Consider the following 19,827-nt stretch of genomic DNA (forward strand, 5'->3'; position numbering starts at 1 on the left):
CTGTCCTTTGCTTTTCTGTCCACACTGGTACAGAATCTTTTTTAAATTTTCAAAATTCAAAGTAGACTTTGATTTTTAGAACAGTTTTAGATTGACAGAAAAATCGAGAAGCTAGTACTGAGAATTCCTGCAGACCCCACACCCACTTTCCCCGCTTGGTAACATCTTAGGTTAGGACGCTACGTTTGTTATAATTAATGGACCAATATTGATACATTATTATTAACTATATTCTACACTTTATTCATATTTCCTTAGTTTTTCCCTAATAGCCTTTTTCTGTCCCAGGATCCCATCCAGATCCCATGTGACATTTCATCGTCACGTCCCCTTAGGCTCCTCTGGGCTGGGACAGTGTCTTAGGCTTCTCTTGTTTTTGATGACCTTGGCAGTTTTGAGGAGGACTGGGCAGGAATTTTCTAAAATGTCACCTCATCTGGATTTGTCACATGGTTTTCTCACAGTCAGACTGGGGTGGCGTGTTTGGGGGAGAAAGACACAGAGGTGAAATGCCCTTCTCGTCTCATCATATCAAGGGCACACACTCTCAATGGGACTTATCACTGGATGGTGACCTTGATTCTCTAGCTGAGCAGCACAGAAATTTTTGTCTTCGTTCATCCAGCAGATGTTTATTGAGGACCTACTAAGTGCCACATGCTGCGTTGGGGGCTTGGAGTAGAAAATTAAGAAGACAGGCCCTTGCCCTCAGAACATTCATGACCCAGTAGGGCAGGCTGGCGTGTGTAGAAATAATTGCCATAGAACGTGTCTTGGGCTGGGGTGCAGGGGGTAGATATTTTCAGGGAGAGACGAGAGAGAAGTGAGCCAGGACACTGGAGGTGAGGGGTCGAGAGGAACGACTTTGCAGAAAAAAAGACTCAAACCAGGTCTTGGACAATGCCTTTCCAGTCAAAGGGAACAGCACGTGCAAAGACACAGGCAGGGAGAGGCAGGTGCTCCCAGAGGGCTGAGTGTGGAGGGGCAGGGATGCGGGAGGAGGCGAGGCTGGCAGGGCTGTGGGCACCATGCAAAGACAATTGGGCTGCATCTCGCAGTAGGGAGCCGCTAAAGGGTTTTGGGCAAGCACCAGGAGGGGAGCAGCAGGCCCACTGAGCGGGTGGGTGGAGGGTGGCGCCGTGGACCCAGGTAGGCCCGCCTGCAGCAGGAGGAGGGGCCGGCTTTACTCAGCAGAGGGTTGAGTTTGAGAAGCATCTCTACACCAGGAACCAGGAGGATCTTCCTAAAATGCAAGCCCTGCCTTAGCCCGCAGGCCCTGCGGGGGTCTGGCCCCTCCAGAACTCTCCAGTCTCTTCTGGAGTCACACCCCTCCCCGCTGCTTCTGCACCATGGTTATTCTGCCAGCCCAGCCCAGCCCTTATCATCTTTTTTTTTTAAATCTATTTTGTTCTTTTGAGGAAGATTGGCCCTGAGCTAACATCTGTTGCCAATCTTCCTCCTTTTTTCCTTTTTTCTCCCCAAAGCCCCAGTAGATAGTTGTATGTCATAGTTGTACATCCTTCTAGTTGCTTTATGTGGGACGCCGCCTTGGCACGGCTTGACGAGCAGTGAGTAGGTCGGCGCCCAGGATCCGAACCGGTGAACCCCGGGCCGCCGAAGCAGAGCGCACGAACTTAACCACTATGCCACTGGGCCAGCGCCCCTTATCGTCTTTTTAACTGAGGCATCATTCACATAACATAAAATTCACCCTTTTAAAGTGGACAGTTCGGGGCCGGCCCCGTGGCTTAGCGGTTAAGTGCGCGCTCCACTACTGGCGGCCGAGGTTTGGATCCCGAGCACGCACCGACGCACCACTTCTCTGGCCATGCTGAGGCGGCATCCCACATACAGCAACTAGAGGGATGTGCAACTATGACATACAACTATCTACTGGGGCTTTGGGGGGAAAAAAAGTGAACACTTCAATGGGTTTTAGTATATTCACAAAGTTGTACAACCATCATCATTGTCTAATTCCAGCACATTTCATTACCCCCAAAAGAAATCCCATAAGCAGTTTTTCCCCATTCCTCCCATCCCTCAGGCCCCAGCCCCTGCCTACCACTAATTGACTTTCTGTCCCTGTAGATTTCCGTATTCTGGACATTTCATATACATGGAATCAGATCACTTGTGGTCTTCTGTATCTGGCTTCTTTCACTTTGCTTAATGTCTTCAAGGTTCATCCATGTTGTAGCATGTTATCAGAGCTTCCTTCATTTTTATGGCTGAATAATATTCCACTGTACGGATGGACCACATTGTGTTTATCCATTCATCTGTCAAAGGGCATCTGGGTTGTGTCCACTTTTTGGCCCTTGTGAATAATGCTGCTGTGAAGAGTTGTGTACAACTGTTCGCATGGACATATGTCTTCCATTCTCTTGGGTAGGTACCTAGGAGCGGAATTGCTGGGTCATATGATAACTCCATGTCTAAGTTTTTGAGGAACTCCCTGATTGTTTTCCACCCTCCCTTTTATTCCAAGCATTTTTCTCAATCTGTAATCGAAAGTTTGGATGACCATTTCTTGGTCTCTACCCCTGATATGCTCCAGGCGGGCAGAGGCTGTGTCTGTCTTTGCCCACCAGCCTTCAGCCGTCAGCACATTGCCTGGCACCTGGTAAACATCCAATTGATATCGTTGGGCAGGCAGGTGGGTTCAATTCCTCAAAAATCTCTCGACTCTTACGTTGTATGAGGTTCAGTGGTGATTCCTCCCTGGGGGTGGGGGTGTCTGATGGAGATGTTCGGAAGCCAGTTAGCAGTCTTGGCCGGTGCTCCAGAGAAAGGAAAAGCTGAGGATGAAGGTGTCGTAATCACCGACATGTATTTGGTCATTTAAGCTCTGAGAGTGAGATCACCAAGGATGTGGGGGGACAAGGGCCCAGGCAGGGTCTGTGGGGGAAGAGGCACCGTGCGGGACATTGAGAAGCCCTGGGCAGAGAGGCAAGAGGAGAGCCAGGAGTCTGGTCTCTTGGAAACTGGATGGGAGAGGCTTCAAGAAGGAGGAAGCATGTCTGTATCTGTAGGCCCCCGAGAGAGAGACGCCAGGCATCTGGACCTGTCTGCCCCCACACCCCCCGCCCCTAGCTCACTGGCACAGTCTCTTACCAGCCCCCTGGCTTGGCTCACCTTCCTGAGCTGTGGGCCTCCCTGTGGGGACACGGAGGATAGTGGTGCCAGCCGGCCCATTGCCCACCCTGCAGGGGCCAGGACCCCTTTCGTGTGGCTGAGGTGGGGCAGCAGCAAAGGGCATTGAAGTTGGGGACATTGAGAGGCTGGGACCCCCTATCTAGAGGGCCTGTGCGTGGATCTCAGAGGCCGGTGGCCTCTTAGCACTCAAGGGGACCTGCCTTGTCTCTGTGTCTCTGTGCCTGTCCAGCAAGGGCAGGGTGGCTGAGTGCCCTCGTTCCACTCCATGTGCCCATGCCTAGGACAGCGCCTGGCCCTCAGATGGTAAGCGCCAGGGAAGGAATGGTTGAGCCCGTAAGAGTCATGGCACTTTGGAGAGGGAGGCAAGGCCACTCACAGAGCTAGGATGGCAGCAAGCCAGTGTCCGCCCCAAGTCTACTCGGTTCCAAGGGTGGCGAGATCTCGTCAGTGCAGGAAGTGTGTGTGCGTGTGCACATGCCAGAGTGTGCATGGGTGTGAGATTGTGTGTGAGTGTGTGTATGGGTGTGAGATTGTGTGTGAGTGTGAATGTGAGTGTGTGTCTGTGTGTGCATCCGTGTGTGTGTGCGCGCGTGCCTGCACGTGTGCATCAGGAGGATGGCTTCCAGGGCCAGGCAGTGTTTGGAGAGTCTGAGGATGAGTCAAGAGAAAGTTCCTAGGGGACCAGAAGGTTCTGCCTCTCAGACTGCAAATTTCAGCCCTGTGTATTGAATCAATTTTCTTTCCTGTATGAAATACACATTAATATGTGATAAATAGCTGAGCAAACTCCACGAGTGGATGGCCCCTGGCTTGTTTTGTTTTAAATCAGAAACCCAGAGCTGAGCCATTCCCTTGGGCTCTTTGAGGCGGGGGTGCCCAACGTGCTCATGGGCTTGGGCCCCCTGGGCTCAGCAAGGAGAGAGTGGTCCCAGGCCACCATCACGGCCACATGTGGTCCCTTCCTCTGAGGCCCCCACTGCTCCCCAAATCCAGCTGTGCTTATGAGGCCCCATCCTCACGTCCACCACCTCCTCCCCATCTCTTAACTCTGAAGTTAGGAAATCCATGCTGCCTTCCCAGCCCCTCCCTGCCCAGAGAGATCCTCCCAGATCAGCACTTCTCGTCCACAGCCCATCTCTGCCCTGGTGGCCGCAGACTTGCCTCTGCAGGAGGCCTGGGAGTGGCCCCCACTGTCCCTCTCTCAGGAATGATTAACTCCTGACTTGGCGGTACACGGTGGCTTGGTCTTGGGAGGCGGGGGTCCCTGGGCAGCTGGGCAATGGGAGAGAAGGTCTTCCGGTTCTGCTGGGGGCTGCCACCTAGAGTTTGTACCACTCCCCAAAAGCCAGAGGCTTCAGTGCCCAACAGACTAGGGGAGCCCTGTGGGCCAGAGGCAGAGCCAGTGGCCCTGGAGAGTCAGAGTTCTGGGCCCCCATGGGGTGAAAGAGAATGGTGCCCCTCCCCGTGACAGGGCAGCACGGGGGAAGGAGGGCTGCAATCAAGGGCCTGGCCAGGGTCAAGTCCAGCCGACCCGAGGGCCCTCAGGTGTGGGCTGGGGGCTGAGCTGGGGCTGCGAGATGCCCAGTGACCTGAGGGCACCAGACAGGTGTGAAATGGTCTGCTGGCATCCTGTCACTGTCCCCCTGCTGCCTAGGGGACCAGATGCCCCCTCTCCAGAGACCAGGTGAGGGCCCCTCTGTGGGCTGAGCTGTCAGAGCCAGGTCAGGTGGGGCCCAAGGGCACTTGGTGGACTCCTGGTACAGAACGTGCATGGGAGTGGGGGGCAGGGAGGAGCAGCCCAAAGTGGCAGGGGGTGTCAGGATTTTCTTCCTGTCTGTGTGGCCCCAGGGCTCCCTATCTTCTTAGACCCCTGGCGCTAGCCTGGGCTGACCAGGAACAGAGCAGGAGGAACACCACCCCCAGCCCTTAGGGGCCTCCCCTCCCCTAGCCATTCCCGACCCCGAGAACCTCCCACCAGGTGAAGCCAACCCCCACATCGGGCATAGCAGGACCCCGGAGCCCGGGCTCCCGGCCAGACCTGGGCCTTGGCCCAACAGAGACAACGATGGCCGACGTTTGTGGAGCCATCACTAAGTGTCGGGCACTGTCCTCATGCGTTAGGGGCGGTAGCATGCTCAGTTCTCACAGCCACCCTCTGAGATAGGTCCTATAGGATCTTCAGCCTATGGAGGCTCAGAGAAGTCCAGTGACTGGCCCAAGGTCACACAGCTGGTCAAGGTCCATTTGAGTCTGGAGCCTTCACTTTCACGTGGTGCTGAGTTGCCTCTCATGAGACTGGCACGAGGTGAGACGCCAGTGTCCTCAAAGCCCCCTGGAGGGTAGGGCCAGACCATCCCCAGGAAGAACAGAAGAGCTGGGCCCGGCACCTGCCCAGCACACAGCAGGCCAGAATCAGGATTGCTGCGGCTCCCGCCCTGCGTCCACCAGGGCACAGATTCCCAGCACTTGACGCGCCCCTGGCTTCCCAGCCCAAGGAGAGTTGACTCTTCCGGCCATTGGCAGCACCAGACAATTAACAGGAGAGAATAATTGCTTCTGGCTGTGCCAGCAGCCCACTCTGGTTGATGAGACGAGGAAGGTCAGATGCGGAGGCAGGGCTCCTAGGGCAGGCCACAGCCAGGGACGGGGACCGAGGCTGTCAGGAAGGGCCGCCAAAGCAGGGTGCCCCCAAGGTCCCAGCAGGAGCCCCAAGTGACAGGAGCCTCAGCCCCAGGCCCTGCTGAAGACTCAGGAGTGTCGAGTTGAGACTTGGCCTTCATGCCCGGGGACAGCAGGACAGCTTGGCCCTGGCCGTGGTCCTCCTGTCTCTGTCTGAACATCTGGACTACACAGGCAGGGATCCCGGTAGCCAGCGTCTGAAGTAGGAGGCGGTGCAGCCATCAGCTGGGCTGGGGTATGTGGGGACGAGGGGTGCAGCGAGTGGACAGACCGGAGATGGAAGCCCGGTGTGAGGAAATGTCCCCAGGGTGACAGGACGGGGTGGATACCCCACCCCGTGCTGACCACACGTGTCTCTGGCCCCCAGACAGATCTGTGACCCAGCCCCACCCAGCTGATGAGCCTGCCCACCATGGCAAGCCCCACTCTGAGCCCTGACTCCTCGTCCCAGGAGGCCCTGTCGGCCCCCACCTGCTCCCCGACCTCGGACTCCGAGAACCTCAGCCCCGATGAGCTGGAGCTGCTGGCCAAACTCGAAGAGCAGAACCGGTGAGCTGGGGCCCAGGAGATGGCGAGGGGCCTCAGGGGTGCAGCTGGGCCCTAAACAGAAGTTCCTGGGTACCCCTCACACTCAGAGCTGGTCCCGGCCCTGGGCAAAGTCACAGCTCCCACCAGAGGCTGGATGAGGGACGTCTCCCGTCATCCTCCCCACCCTGGGTGGACAGACGGTCCCCCATTCAGATGAGGAGACCGAGGTTTCAAGAGGCTGAGTGAATCTGGGGATCTGGCCATCGCCTATCCAGCCTCTGTGGAGGGAAGAAACTAAACCTCTGACCCTGGGGTCGGGCCTTCTCACCTTCCTCCCCAGCCCTCCTCCTGTTTTAAAGTGTAGGTTTATGATTATTCAGGTGTGGCGAGGCAAACAGATCAGGAGATGACTACCATTGAAAAGACAGGTTGTTACTCACAGATCCCAAGAGGAGGAGGCACAGCACACCATGCAGGGCCACACGGGGAAGCACCAGGGTGGGTCAGGGGGCAGAGGGAGGGAGACCATGGACAGAAGCCTTTATTGTGGTTTCCCTGGGAAGGAAAGGGCAAGGCAGGGGAAGCAGGCTTGGGTTTGGCTAGTTTGAACAATTCCAGCAGGCTCTGGGGCATAGGGGCTGGCCCTAGTTGTCTGGCACCTGGCCCCGGGGGATGATCGGGGCAGGGGAGAGTGGCCCCGAGTGTGAGAGCCCCTCCCATAAAGGAGGGGGTTGGAGTGTGGGCTCTGGATTGGCTGGTTTGCGAGTCCTTCGCTACTTCTAGGAATCCGCTGGCCTGGAGGGGCGGTCCCTCCAGGGTCAGTGAGGCCCCAGCTGTCGAAGCATCAGAAACACATGGTTAATTTAGCCCCTCCCTAGCTGGGTGCCCCCAGCTGGCAGCTCACCCTCTCTGTGCCTCATCTGTAAAGGGTCGATTTTAACACAGCCTGCCCCGCAGGGTGGCACAACACGAAATGAGCTCATCCACGTGGTTCTCAGGCCAGTGCTGGGCACAGGATGGGACACACAAATGGCAGCCTCTCCAGGGGCCCAGGGACACGGAGCATGGCTCAGAGAGGCCAAGGTCACTCAGCAAGTGGCACACAGCAAGAACAACTTGGACCTAAGCCCTGGTGGCCTCTGGGACCCCCAGGAGGAGGGGCACTGGAGTCCAGGGACTGGGGCGGGAGGGGCCCACAGCCCGGCCCGCCTCCACCTGCCCTCCCTGCCCAGGCTCCTGGAGGCCGACTCCAAGTCCATGCGCTCCATGAACGGCTCCCGGCGCAACAGCGGCTCCTCGCTGGTGTCCAGCTCCTCGGCCTCCTCCAACCTGAGCCACCTGGAGGAGGACACGTGGATCCTGTGGGGCCGGATTGCCAACGAGTGGGACGAGTGGCGGCGCAGGAAAGAGAAACTGCTCAAGGTGGCGGGGGTGGGGGGGGCAGGAGGGGGGTGGGCGGGGGAGGGGGACAGGCAGGGGCAGACAGTGGACAGATGGCCTGGTCATTTGACCAGTGGGCAGCAGCACCAGGGTCTGCCAGGGGTCCTGGCATGGGCAAAGGGGCAGAAGTGGGGATGTGCAGGCACTTTCGGGCGCCTTGGGGAGCGCAGGGTGGGGCTGGCTGGGCAAGTGGCTGTCGCGCTGGCGTCTCATATACCCATGTGTTTCCTGCCTGGCTGTGTTCCACGATGGATTAGGGGCAGCACATTAAGCAGTGCGGACTCTGTCGAGCTCTGGGCCATGGGCGAGACGTGGGCATGCCCCATGTCAGGGGCTGGACTGGGTGGCCGTGGGGGGCTGCACTGGGCCGGGGTCCAGCCCAGCCTCCCGCTCCCCGCCCCACTCCGTCGCCAGGAGCTGATCCGCAAGGGCATCCCGCACCACTTCCGGGCCATCGTGTGGCAGCTCCTGTGCAGTGCCACGGACATGCCAGTCAAGAACCAGTACTCGGAGCTGCTCAAGATGTCCTCGCCGTGCGAGAAGCTGATCCGCAGGGACATCGCCCGCACCTACCCAGAGCACGAGTTCTTCAAGGGCCAAGACAGCCTGGGCCAGGAGGTCCTCTTCAACGTCATGAAGGTGAGGCCCACAAAGAGGCACGTCCCACGCCAGCCCACGGGCCCCTGGCCTGACACGCGTGCCTTCCCTTGCAGGCGTACTCCCTGGTGGACCGGGAGGTGGGCTACTGCCAGGGCAGCGCCTTCATCGTGGGCCTGCTCCTCATGCAGGTGGGTGGCCTGGGGCCAGCTCGCAGCAGGGGCAGCCCATCCCCAGGAGGTGGACAATAGCAGAGTATTCCCTCCATCCAGTGTCCTCCTAGGGTCAGAGCCTCCCTCTCCATTCACTTGTGACCTCTGACAGTCCCCAGGCCAAGCCCTCAGTGTGGGCACAGAGGGGCTGGCCACCTGTCCTGTCCGCAGTACCATCCAGGGGCTGGAGGTGCAGGCCGTCCTGCTCGGTCGCCTCCCAGAGTTGGACGGGGCACACAGGCAAGGGGCTTAGGTCAGCCCGTGTGCTGTTGATGGGGCTGGGGTTCCCTCCAGAGAATCCAGCAGGCTTAGGAGGGGGAGAAAGGAGACGGCTGGGAGGGGTACGGAGGGTGTCTCCACCGTGGGCTCTGGAGGTGGCCAGACCTGGGGTTCGAGTCCCACCTCCACGGTTTCCTGCCAGGCAGCCTTCAGTGGGTGACTTCAGCCTCACGAGGTTTCCCATCAGTGAAGCATGGGTGACTATATTTACCCGGGGTTTATGGTGAGGGTCCAGCAGCTCGGCGCAGTCCTGTGCGGTCAACACAGACAGAGCAGGAACAGGCGAAGCGCACACACTGGGGCCATAGGAAGAACAGCAAGTGCCCCCTCCCACCCTGCCACCCTCACAGTCCCCCGTCCCCCCAGATGCCCGAGGAGGAGGCCTTCTGCGTGTTTGTGCGGCTCATGCAGGAGTACCGCCTGCGGGAGCTCTTCAAGCCCAGCATGGCCGAGCTGGGGCTCTGCATCTACCAGTTCGAGTACATGCTGCAGGTGAGCGTGGCCGGCGCCCTCCACTCCTGTCTGCCGGCCCACACCCTCGGGCGCTCACCTAGGCCTCCCCACGGGTCTCTGTGACTGAAAATTCCAGGGCTGAGAAATCACGTCCAGACGGCCCGGTCAGAAAGGGGTCCTGTCCCCATGGGGCCCCGGGGCACGGCCCCGAGGGATGTTTCCAGGGATGGGTCAGGGGCCAGCCACTTATGGTGGGGGATCCTGAGAGCATGGGGATTCCAAAGCCACTAGAGGGGAGGGGGGGTCGGGCTGGCTCTCAGCAGACACACCCACGGCCCCCTCCCTGTCTGCTGCGGGGTGTGTGTGGCGGAAGGAGGGAAAGTGTTGTCTGCCTGCCTCTGCTGATTACCGGAGAGCCGGAGAGCCGCAGACTTCTCTGTTTATAAATAGCAGCCCCCGCAGGGCCCGCTCCTGGCTGGCAGACAGAGCACGCACATGCAGGCGCACACACACACGCACACACACTCACACAAGCTTGCTCCGAAAGCTGGGCGCAGGTGGGACTGGGTGACTGTGCGCAGCAGCGGGCAGGGAGACAGGAGGTGGGAGCCTTGACCCTCCGAGGACCAGCCCTGAGACACACCTGGATGTGAAAACCTCAATCCTGAGGCCTGGAGGACGGGGTGCTGTCGCCGAGGGGGACCTGGGGGTGCCGGCACGCAAGTGGCCCAGGCCCACAGAGAAGCAGCGACCCCACCCCAGGCTGGAGAGTGGAGAGCTCCTACAGCGAAGTAGGCAGATGGCACCAGAGAGCCCCCATCTGGGAGGAGGCTGGGGAAGGCAGGGGGGCCAGCCCGAGAGCATCTCTCAGTGAAGGACATCAAGGGGGTCCTAACGCCTTCTCCAGCCTCAGTTTCCCCAGTTTCTGTCACTTTTCGGCAGTCCAAAGTTTAGGCCAATCAGACCAGCATCCGCTGAGCACTGCCGGTCACAGTTCATCGTGCGGGGGCTGTGGGTGGACACGCAGCTGGCAAGGTGCAGAATATGGGGTGAGCGGTGATGGGCTCCCACTGAGCCCCACCTCTCACTTTGTGGGTGACCTTGAGGGGTTATATAACCCCCCACCTGAGCCTCAGAAGCTCCCCCTTGGGGTGGTTGTGAGGGTCCCGTGAGCAGCTGTCCCAGCACCTGCCCAGAGGGCACACCCCACACCCTCCTGCCACTCCTGTCACCCCTGCCTGTGTCCCCACCTCGTGCTACTCAGAGGGTGCTTCAACTTCACCCAAACATAGTGCCGAGGGTGCACAGAGAAAGGGAGCCGAGGCTGCCCAGGGCAGATCAGGGAAGGCTCCCTGGAGGCGGGGGCACCGAGGCCCGGCACTTGCAGGTGGAGGGAGCCTGTGGGCCAGAGCGGACAGCTATGCCCTGCGCCCTCCTCACGTGCAGACCTCCTCCCCTGCCCGCAGGAGCAGCTCCCGGACCTGAATGCCCACTTCCGCTCCCAGAGCTTCCACACTTCCATGTACGCCTCATCCTGGTTCCTCACGCTCTTCTTGACCACCTTCCCACTGCCTGTCGCCACGCGCGTCTTCGACATCTTCATGTATGAGGTGAGGACCCCGTGCACCCCTTCCTCTCCCACACGCCCCACACTGGAAATGAATCCCAACCAGGCCGGGGACGGGCCGGGGCTCGGGGAGGGGTCAGGGGGCTCCCTGGAGACTCACTGCCACCGCCGCCTTTGCAGGGCCTGGAGATCGTGTTCCGGGTGGGCGTGGCCCTGCTGCAGGTGAACCAGATGGAGCTGATGCAGCTGGACATGGAGGCCATGTCCCAGGTGGGCCCAGGCGGAGGGACCGCCCCCCCACACCAGGGGCACCTGGGCCGGGGAGCCCTCCCGAGAGATGCGGTGGCCTGGAGTCCCCGAGCACCCTGATCCTTCCCCATCCCCGCTGTCCCCTGAGGCCTCCCTGGAGGACCAGGGCGGGCCCCGGGGAGCCCCCAGCCTCTGCTGGACACAGGCCAGGGCCAGCAGCCTGGCAGCAGCAAGAGAGGGCGGCCGAGCCCTGGGAGGTCCCATCCCCTCTCTCCTGCCTCCAGCTCCGGGTTCCCCAAAGCCTAAAGTGGCTGAACTCCTCTCCCTGCATACAGTGACACTAGCCAAACCACGAGGCCTTGGGTGTGGTTTCGGCCCCAGCCACCAGGCCAGGCGAGGGCACAGGAGGGAGTGAGGGGTCTGGGGCGGCCTCTCCCCTACCACCCCGCCCCGGCTGCCCCGCCTGCTGGAGGAGAGGCCGGCCTGCTTCTCGCCGCCATGTCCCCATCATGCAGGCCCCTGCCCCCTCCCAGCGTCCTCCAGCTGGTGCTTCAGGGAAGAATGCACAAAGGCCACGGTTGTGTCCACAAACACAGGCGTCCATTGTCCACAGCTGCCAGAGGGGGCCAGCTGGGCTGGGAGCGGGAGCCAGCCTGGCCCCGAACCGCAGCAAGCTGTGTCCACTGGGGGCTTGCACTTAACCCTTCGTGGAGCCCCGGGGGGCCCCGGGCGAGCAGGCAGACCCCTGAGGGGTCTTCCATCTGGGTTGCTCCCAGCCACGGATTCCTCCACCTCCTCAGGCTCTTCTCACTGCCCCAGGGCAGCGGCACGCCTCCCCCTTCCTCCACGAAGGTCCCCTGTGCTCGGGCCCCACCCCACCCAGCCTTTGCCCTCAGTAGCTCCCACAGCCTGCTTTTCCCCTGCAAACTGAAGTCCTGGCTGCAGGCGGCTCCTTCTCTCTGATTCCTGCTCCTCGCTCTGCTGGCTCATTCCACACACACAGCAGGCCGGGCCCTGCGCTGGGGACATGGTGACGCCCCAGGCAGAGTGGCTCCCGCCGTCCCCCATGGAGCGCCCAGGCCCTCCTCCAGGGAAGCAGGGCGCAGAGGGGGCTCTGGCGGCCCCCCAGGAGTCAGGGCGCACGTGTCGGTGACCGCCCGTGTCCCCACAGTACTTCCAGCGGGTGATCCCCCATCAGTTCGACAGCTGCCCAGACAAGCTGATCCTCAAGGCATACCAGGTCAAGTACAACCCCAAGAAGATGAAGAGGTCAGTGCCGGGTGGCCGGGGTGCTGGCGGAGAGGGGGTCCCTGAGGGTGGGGCGGTGACCGCTGGCCCCCCTCTGCAGGCTGGAGAAGGAGTACGCAGCCATGAAGAGCAAAGAGATGGAGGAACAGATCGAGATCAAAGTGAGCCCCCCGGGAGGTGGGACGGGGACGGGATGCCCTTGGGAGAGCCCGTCGCCACTCGCAAGGCAGGCGGCCCCAAGGAGGAGGCCTGCCCGGCACACGCGGCACACTGGCCTGTCCTGAGGCTCTGACAGGTCCTCCCTCCGCCCACCTGCCCCTGTACTCACCGCCCAGCCGGCCCCACCATGGGAACAAGGCGGACAGGTCCCTGCCCTTGGGGGGCTCCCACTGTAGTGGGGAGACAGTGAACCCATTGGGATAGAGTATGGACTCGAGAAAGCTCTCTGGATAAAATGTGCAGGGGAGGGGACGGAGCTGACCGGGAAGATTGCTGCAGGCTCAGGGAGTCGAGGGCAAAAGGCCTGAGGGGCTGGAGGAATACCAGGAAGGCCGCCCTCGAGAGTGGGAGCCCCGAGGTCAGGGCGAAGGAGGAGAGCTGAGGCAGGCAGGGAGGGGCCAGATGCCAGGGCCTGGAGGCCTGGGCGCAGCGCCCACCCATGGCCCCTGGGTCCCCTGGTGCCTGGCCTGCTGACCCACTAGGTTTGGGTTGTACGATTCTGTCACCGACTCCAATATGTGGGGTTCCTCTCCACACCACTAAGCAATACTCCGACACCAGCTGGGTGTCCTACAGTTCAACTCAATTCTGACTCCGGCTACCTGGAGAGAGCGTCAGATCCTACAGGTTAAGGGCTCGGTCCCACAAGACTAGACCCCACACTTCAGATGCCAGTCGCAAGTCCAGGATGTCACCTGTGCTTCTGACCCACCAGCTATAGATCAGAGGTTCCCACCGCCCCCTCCTTGGGTTCGATTATTTTGCTAGAGCGGCTCAGAGCTCAGAGAAACAGTTCACTTACTGGATCATCAGTTTATTACAAAAGGATGTAACTCAGGAGCAGCCAGATGGAAGAGACACAGAGGGCGAGGTCTGGGGAAGGACGGGGAGCTTCCACACTCTCCCCGTGATCGCCACCCTCCCGCACCCCCACTGCCCCCCAACCCGGAAGCTCTCCGAACCCACCCTTTTGGGTTTTTGTGGGGGTTTCATTACACAGGCGTGATTGATGAAATCACTGGCCATTGGCAATTGGTTCGGCCCTTTCCCCTCCCGGAAGGTCCAGGAATGGGGCTGAAAGTTCCAACCCTCTAATCACAGGGTTGGGTCCCCTGGCCACCAGCGTCCCTCCTTAGGTGACCCAGGGGCTTTCTAAAGGTCATTTCATTAATATAACAAAAGACACCTTTATCGCTCTTACAACTTAGGAAATTCCTAGGGTTTTAGGGGCTCCATGCCAGCACTGGGGAGGGGCAGAACGAAATATGTATTTCTTATTATAAACCACAAAATCACGGGGGGTTTCCTGAGTATGCAGAGCTCCTGAACCCAGACTTGCCTCCCTTTCCTTCCCTTTGCTTTCATCCCTCCACACATGGTTTTAGTTATTCAGTCAACAAGCATTTATTGAGCACCTACTGTGTGCCAGAGTCACAGCAGATACTGAGGGCTCCCCAGTCCAGTGGGGGTGGGAAGACAGACATGAACACAAACCCGAACCCCGAACGGACAGAGCCTGGCTCTGTCCTCTACAGGGGCAGAGTCCCACAATGGCTGGGACTGGAGTCCTACAGACCAGGGTTCAAATCCCAGCTCTCCCATGACCCAGCTGAGTGATCTGGGAAGGTGAATTCACCTCTCTGAGCCTCAGTGACCTCTTCTGCAAAATGGGGATGACTCTTGTTCTGCTGTTCAAATTATCATTATTATTATTATTACCACCACCATCATCATTATCCCCACCTCCTCTAGAAAGGCAGAGACCCAGATTAGAATCCAGGTCACTGGCCGCCCATACCTGAGGGGGCAAAAGGGCATCATTGTCCTGGCCGCGTTTGTAGGTTTTCCAGAAATGGTTTTGTGTCCTGAATGTTTCAGCATCTCCCTTTCTCAGGAATGGCAGCTTGACTGATGCACCAGTCCAAACGTGTATGTGTGTCTTGCTCATGCACAGACAAGGGACGGCTCCCATCTGGTGACCACAAGGGCCCAGCAGTAGGCAGGGACACAGCAGAACCTCGGACCATACGCCCAGCCTAGAAATTTCCCACAAGAGGAGCCTGAGTGCCCCAGAGGCCTTACAGGATTCAGGCAGATGCCTTCTCCCTTGGCCCTGCCCTTTGGTCTTTCACCTTTAGCCTATTTTAAACTGTACCTGGGATTTGTTTTAATCAGGTCTGGTAAGGTGACAGACACAGAGACAACTGCCTTTATTATTATTTTTTGTGTGTGTGTGTGAGGAAGATCGGCCCTGAGCTAACATCTGCTGATCCTCCTGTTTTTGCTGAGGAAGACCGGCCCTGGGCTAACATCTGTGCCCATCTTCCTCTACTTTATATGGGACGCCGCTGCAGCGTGGCTCTCCTTTTAAAGGCAGTTGTCGGGAGCCAGCCCGGTGGCACAAGTGGTTAAGTGCACGCGCTCCACTGCGGTGGCCCGGGGTTCACCAGTTCGGATCCCGGGCACGCACTGATGCACCATTTGATAAGCCATGCTGTGGCGGCGTCCATATAAAGTAGAGGAAGATGGGCACGGGTGTTAGCCCAGGGCCACTCTTCCTCAAGAATACAAAAGAGGGGGGGGGATTGGCATTGGATGTTAGCTCAGGGCTAGTCCTCCTCACCAAAAAAAAAAAAAAAAGGAGAGTTTATTACTCAGAGTTCCCAAGAGGAGGGGGCATGCCCACCATGCAGGGCCACACGGGGAAGCACCAGGCCCAGTCAGAAGGCAGAGGGAGCGAGAGGAAAGCAGGGCAGGAGCCTCATTGTGGTTTACATGGGAAGGAAGTGGCAAGGCAGCATAGGCAAATTTGAACACGTTTTTTTGAGTAATTTCAGGGGCTCTGGGCTAGAGGGGTGGTCCCTAGTTGTCCTGGGACAACTTAGGCCAGAAGAAGACTGGCATGGTGTGAGAATTTGATACAGGAGGTGGCGAGGGGTGTGGGCTCTAGACTGGCCAGTTTGCATGTGACAGGTGCGCTCACAGGCAGGTTGTCTACTCTCTCTAGGAATTAGCTAGAACCTCAGGGGCCATCTCTCCAGGATGTCAAAGCATCAAAAATATAGAAAATTAAAAAAAAAAAAAAGCCTGGGGCCAGCCCAGTGGCACAGCGGTTAAGTATGCACGCCCCGCTTCGGCGACCCCAGGTTCGCAGGTTCGGATCCCGGGCGCGCACCGATGCACCACTTGTCAGGCCATGCTGTGGCGGCGTCCCATATAAAGTGGAGGAAGATGAGCATGGATGTTAGCCCAGGGCCAACCTTCCTCAGCAAAAAAAGAGGAGGATTGGCAGATGTTATCTCAGGGCCAATCTTCCTCACACACACACACACAAAAGCCTGATTAGTGCATAGCCGCTCATAGTTCTTGTTCACTCTTTCTGTCTCATTTTCCGTCTGGAGTGGGCAAGAGAGGTGAGTTGTGGGTTGGAGACGTCAGCTCCTCCAAGGATGGCTGTGCTTGTGCAACAGTGGGTTCAGGCCAGAAAGCAGACAGAGCAACCCAGGGGTGAGAGGTCAGGACTCTGGTTCTAGATCACGATGAGGAACAGAGGCCTGTGCTGGGAGGCTCCGGCAAGACCCTGCCCGGCTCCAACTCCGTTTCCCCACCCACGACATGACTCAGTGACCATCAATCAAGTCTGCGATTCTCTCTGACCACAGTCGCTACCTGGGAGTGTTCTGGGTATTTCCATCACCTCTCTCCCCGGAAGAAACCAGGCAATGTTCTGTGTGATCCACAGGGAGGCAGGACCCTCACTCATCTGCTGATGGGAACTCTTTGTGTAGCTACTTCTGAAGGGTACGTAGGTAGGGACTAGATACAAGGCATCTGCTTCCCAGAAGGCTGTGGGGGAACCTGAAACCACAAATATCTAACCAAAATCCATCAGTGCAGGACGGAAGGCGAAAGCCAGAGAGACCATCTCCAGAATCCGGCCAGGGGAAATGACAACTGCTGGGTATAAGCTGGCTGGCGGTGGGTCACAGAAACATAGTTGTTGAGTCGAAGGAACCCCCTGTGTCCCACGAGACCCCCCCCCAGACCCAAACTCTGAGGGGAGTTTGTCCCCTGAGAATGTAACCCCGGGGCTCCGGGCAAAGCAGTGAGGGGCAGGGACGATCTGAGAGCAGCTTCCCCCAAAGGCAGAGGCCTTTGCCCTGTGGTAGGTGTCACACTGGCCCCTGAAAGGCCCAGGTGTGGGGCAGAAACAGAGTCCCACGGAGGGGATGGGTTGACCGTCTGCCCGCCCCACACACACACAGTGCCTGTCCATAAAAGCTCGCACATCATTATCACTGAACCAAGGTTTGTTTAAAAAAAAAAACTAATGGGCCATTCTGAATGGGAATTGGCCCTGATTTCTGGAATTACTGACCCAGAATGGAAAACGCTAGCTCTGTCCTGCCTGGAGGTGGCCCGGCCCCTAAGGGGACAGATCTCTGTGTATACAGGAGTTAGGGGCGGGCTCTGACATGCTCTCCCCTCTCCCCCGACAGAGGCTTCGAACCGAGAACCGGCTCCTGAAACAGCGGATTGAGACCCTGGAGAAGGTGAGGGGCGTGGCCACCAGCCCATCCACCAAACCCTCCAGGCCCAGCAGGACCCAGCAGCCAGAGGGCCAGCCAGCCCCCTGCCCTGGCCCTGCCCTGGATCAGCAGGCTCAGAGGAGCGTGGCGTAAATTCCACGGGCCCCCATGAGCCCCACTGAGATTTGAGCTGCCATATAAACGGGGGCCTTGGGGAAACTTGGCTTGGGGCTGGGTGTTGAGTTACAACCTAATGAACCACAAACGCCACAATCCATTTGTGTGCCCTTCCGGGCTGCCTGGGTGGGGGGAAGGAGGCAGAATGGCCTCTGTGACTTAGATGCCCCAGAATCAGGCCACAAGGCACTCCACCCTGTAATTTGGAAGCCTCACCCTCAAAAGACAGGAGACAGAGTAGAGGAGGAGGGGGCGGCCTTGTCCCGGCGCCTCAGTGGGCTGCCACGGCCTTGACCCCAGCCCCCCACCTGTTTTTAAAGATGGCTTAAAGGTGGGGGCCCCACCTCCTGCTCCTCCCTCGTTCTCACTTGCCCCTCCACTGCACAGGGAGCAGATCGTCCACATGAGTTTATTGTCCTTGCCCCAAAACCTTAATTCCTGTTCCGCCTCCAAGTCAAAACACACCCTCCCGCCCAGCGCTGCCACCCCCGTCCCTCGCCTTCCAGGGATGGCTCCTCCTCCCTCACTCGGGAGGCCCCAGCCTGGCCGGCCCTGGAGGGTCCACCACCCCAGAGGGTGCAGCCGTGGGCACCCCGCCTCCCCACTCGCACACAGACCCCTCTCCAGGACGGAGCTGGCTCTGGCTTTGGTCTTCCTCCGGGTCCTCTCCTGCTGGTTCTCTGGTTCTCCAGTCTCACTCCTGTCTCCCCTGCTTCTAGAGATAGTCCACTGCATTAGTGACAAGTGGTTCTTGTCTGTCTCTCCCCCTCTCCTGTCCCCGCGCCTTCCGCTCTGCCTCCTCCCCCTGTCGCTCGGACCCCTCGGCCGGGTAGGAGAGCGCTGCTCTGGCTGATAGGTTAATCCAGGTACTGTAGCTTTTCGTCTCCCTCTCCCACCTCCTTCCTGTCCCGCACACGACAGCCAGGAGCCACCTCTTCCCTGGCCGCGGCCATCCCGGGGGCGAGGGGGGCAGGCCGGGTGCTGTGCATGGGGGCGGCTGGGGACCGCTTCTCAGGGGAGAGAGGGGGGTGCGCATGTGGGTGCATCTGTGAGTGTGTCTGTGAATGTGTGTACACACATGTACAGAAAGCTTCCTCCCTCCAGGGAACACAGGTGGGGACCCAGGAGGGCTCAGGAACCCTGAGGGTGTATCAGCATTAGGCCCTGGTGTGTGCACTGCGCAGAACCTCCCCAGCACACACACAAATACACACACACACACACACAACACCCCTTCTGGTCCCTCAGCTCCTCTCTGCTCCTACCTGCAAGGCCTGCCATCTTCTCTCACTCACCTGCTTCTGCTGCTGCCTTATCTTGAATGGCTCTATCTGGAAGCTTCTGCCTGCCACCTGGTGGCTCCGAGCCTGGAATGGGGGGCCCAAATTGGGTGGGATGAGGGGGTGAGGCTGGTTTGGGGTCCTAGCCCCTGGCAGGTGGGCGCCCCAGGGTTCAGGACTGGAGAAGGCCCTGGGAGAGGTATATTCCACCTCCCAACCCCGCCCGGAAGAGCCAGCCCTGAGCCTCTGGGGCCTCGTCTGCCCCCAGACCCCCACCCTCACCAGCAGAGCCCTGGCTAAGAACTCATTTCTCCTCACCTGGGACAGAGGGAGACCGAAGCAGGGAGGGAAAGGAGCTGTCTGCAGCCCCGGCCTGGGGGCCCCATTCTCCGTTTAAGCCCCACAGAGCCTGGACCCCGGTGGGTCTGTTCTTTCGGCCTCCTCCGGTGTCCTGTACCTGCCTGCCCCCCACCCACGTCCCCGGGCCCCGTGGGGCGCCCCATCCCAGGCTCTGAGTGCGGGAGGCCTCATCCTCTCCCTTCCGCCCCGCCTCCGCCCCCTCTGGGCCTCCCCTGCGGTGGGCTCGAGGCGGGGCCTGGGCTGTGAGCAGAGGGTCACGGCACCGTGTCCTCGCTGTGCTCAGGGGCAGGTGACACGGGCGCAGGAGGCCGAGGAGAACTACGTCATCAAGCGGGAGCTGGCGGTGGTGCGGCAGCAGTGCAGCTCGGCGGCCGAGGACCTGCAGAAGGCGCAGAGCACCATCCGCCAGCTGCAGGAGCAGCAGGTACCAGGCCAGGTGGGCGGGGCCTCCGGGCTGGGCCACGCCCCTCGCCTGCCACCGGCGCGGATCATGCGCAACTGACTCGGGATCAGCCCTCCCTCGACTTCCGGGGGGGTGGGGGTTGGGGGGACGGGGGGGCAGGGGAGGAGAAACCCAGACCGACCGCAGATTCCCCCAGCCCCACGCTAGGGGTGGGGGGATCCTGTGTCCATTTCCCACCGCCCCGTGGGGTGTCAGGCCTGCTGCATTGAGACCAAGCAGTGGGCCTCCCTGGCCCCCAGCCCCGGCACGAGGGCCCCGGAACCAGGCTGTCCCTGCAGGGCCCCTCCCTCGGCTGATGGGGCTGTGATTCTTTGGGGGAGCCCTGGCGTCTCCCCAGGGCCTGAAGGACTTCGCGCTTCCCCGGGGGCCAGCCATGCAGGGTAGGAGC

General features: G+C 59.7%; 1 protein-coding gene and 1 long non-coding RNA gene across 4 annotated transcripts in view; one reads left to right on the forward strand and one right to left on the reverse strand.

Annotated features, from left to right (window-relative positions):
* Positions 1-19,827, forward strand: part of EVI5L (ecotropic viral integration site 5 like) — a 31,100-nt gene that overhangs the window by 5,533 nt on the left and 5,740 nt on the right. For 2 of the 3 annotated variants that reach the window (XM_087425584.1, XM_087425587.1), the window contains exons 2-12: positions 6,206-6,387; positions 7,599-7,788; positions 8,221-8,445; positions 8,520-8,594; positions 9,261-9,386; positions 10,814-10,957; positions 11,095-11,184; positions 12,335-12,432; positions 12,512-12,572; positions 17,130-17,183; positions 19,260-19,412. In XM_087425584.1, coding sequence (XP_087281710.1) covers positions 6,236-6,387; positions 7,599-7,788; positions 8,221-8,445; positions 8,520-8,594; positions 9,261-9,386; positions 10,814-10,957; positions 11,095-11,184; positions 12,335-12,432; positions 12,512-12,572; positions 17,130-17,183; positions 19,260-19,412 — 1,368 coding nt within the window. In that variant the 5' untranslated portion in view covers positions 6,206-6,235. The remainder of the gene's footprint in view (positions 1-6,205; positions 6,388-7,598; positions 7,789-8,220; positions 8,446-8,519; positions 8,595-9,260; positions 9,387-10,813; positions 10,958-11,094; positions 11,185-12,334; positions 12,433-12,511; positions 12,573-17,129; positions 17,184-19,259; positions 19,413-19,827) is intronic. The other variant, XM_087425585.1, reaches the window with a different exon arrangement.
* LOC147912175 (uncharacterized) lies at positions 15,277-19,282 on the reverse strand. Its single transcript, XR_015550282.1, has 3 exons — positions 18,935-19,282; positions 18,632-18,703; positions 15,277-18,051 (listed from the first exon to the last, which is right to left on the reverse strand). It is a non-coding gene; the product is annotated as an uncharacterized LOC147912175 (long non-coding RNA).

This window comes from Ceratotherium simum, chromosome 39 (genome assembly GCF_057802395.1).
Source record: "Ceratotherium simum simum isolate JZ-2026a chromosome 39, ASM5780239v1, whole genome shotgun sequence".
Lineage (NCBI taxonomy): Eukaryota > Metazoa > Chordata > Mammalia > Perissodactyla > Rhinocerotidae > Ceratotherium > Ceratotherium simum.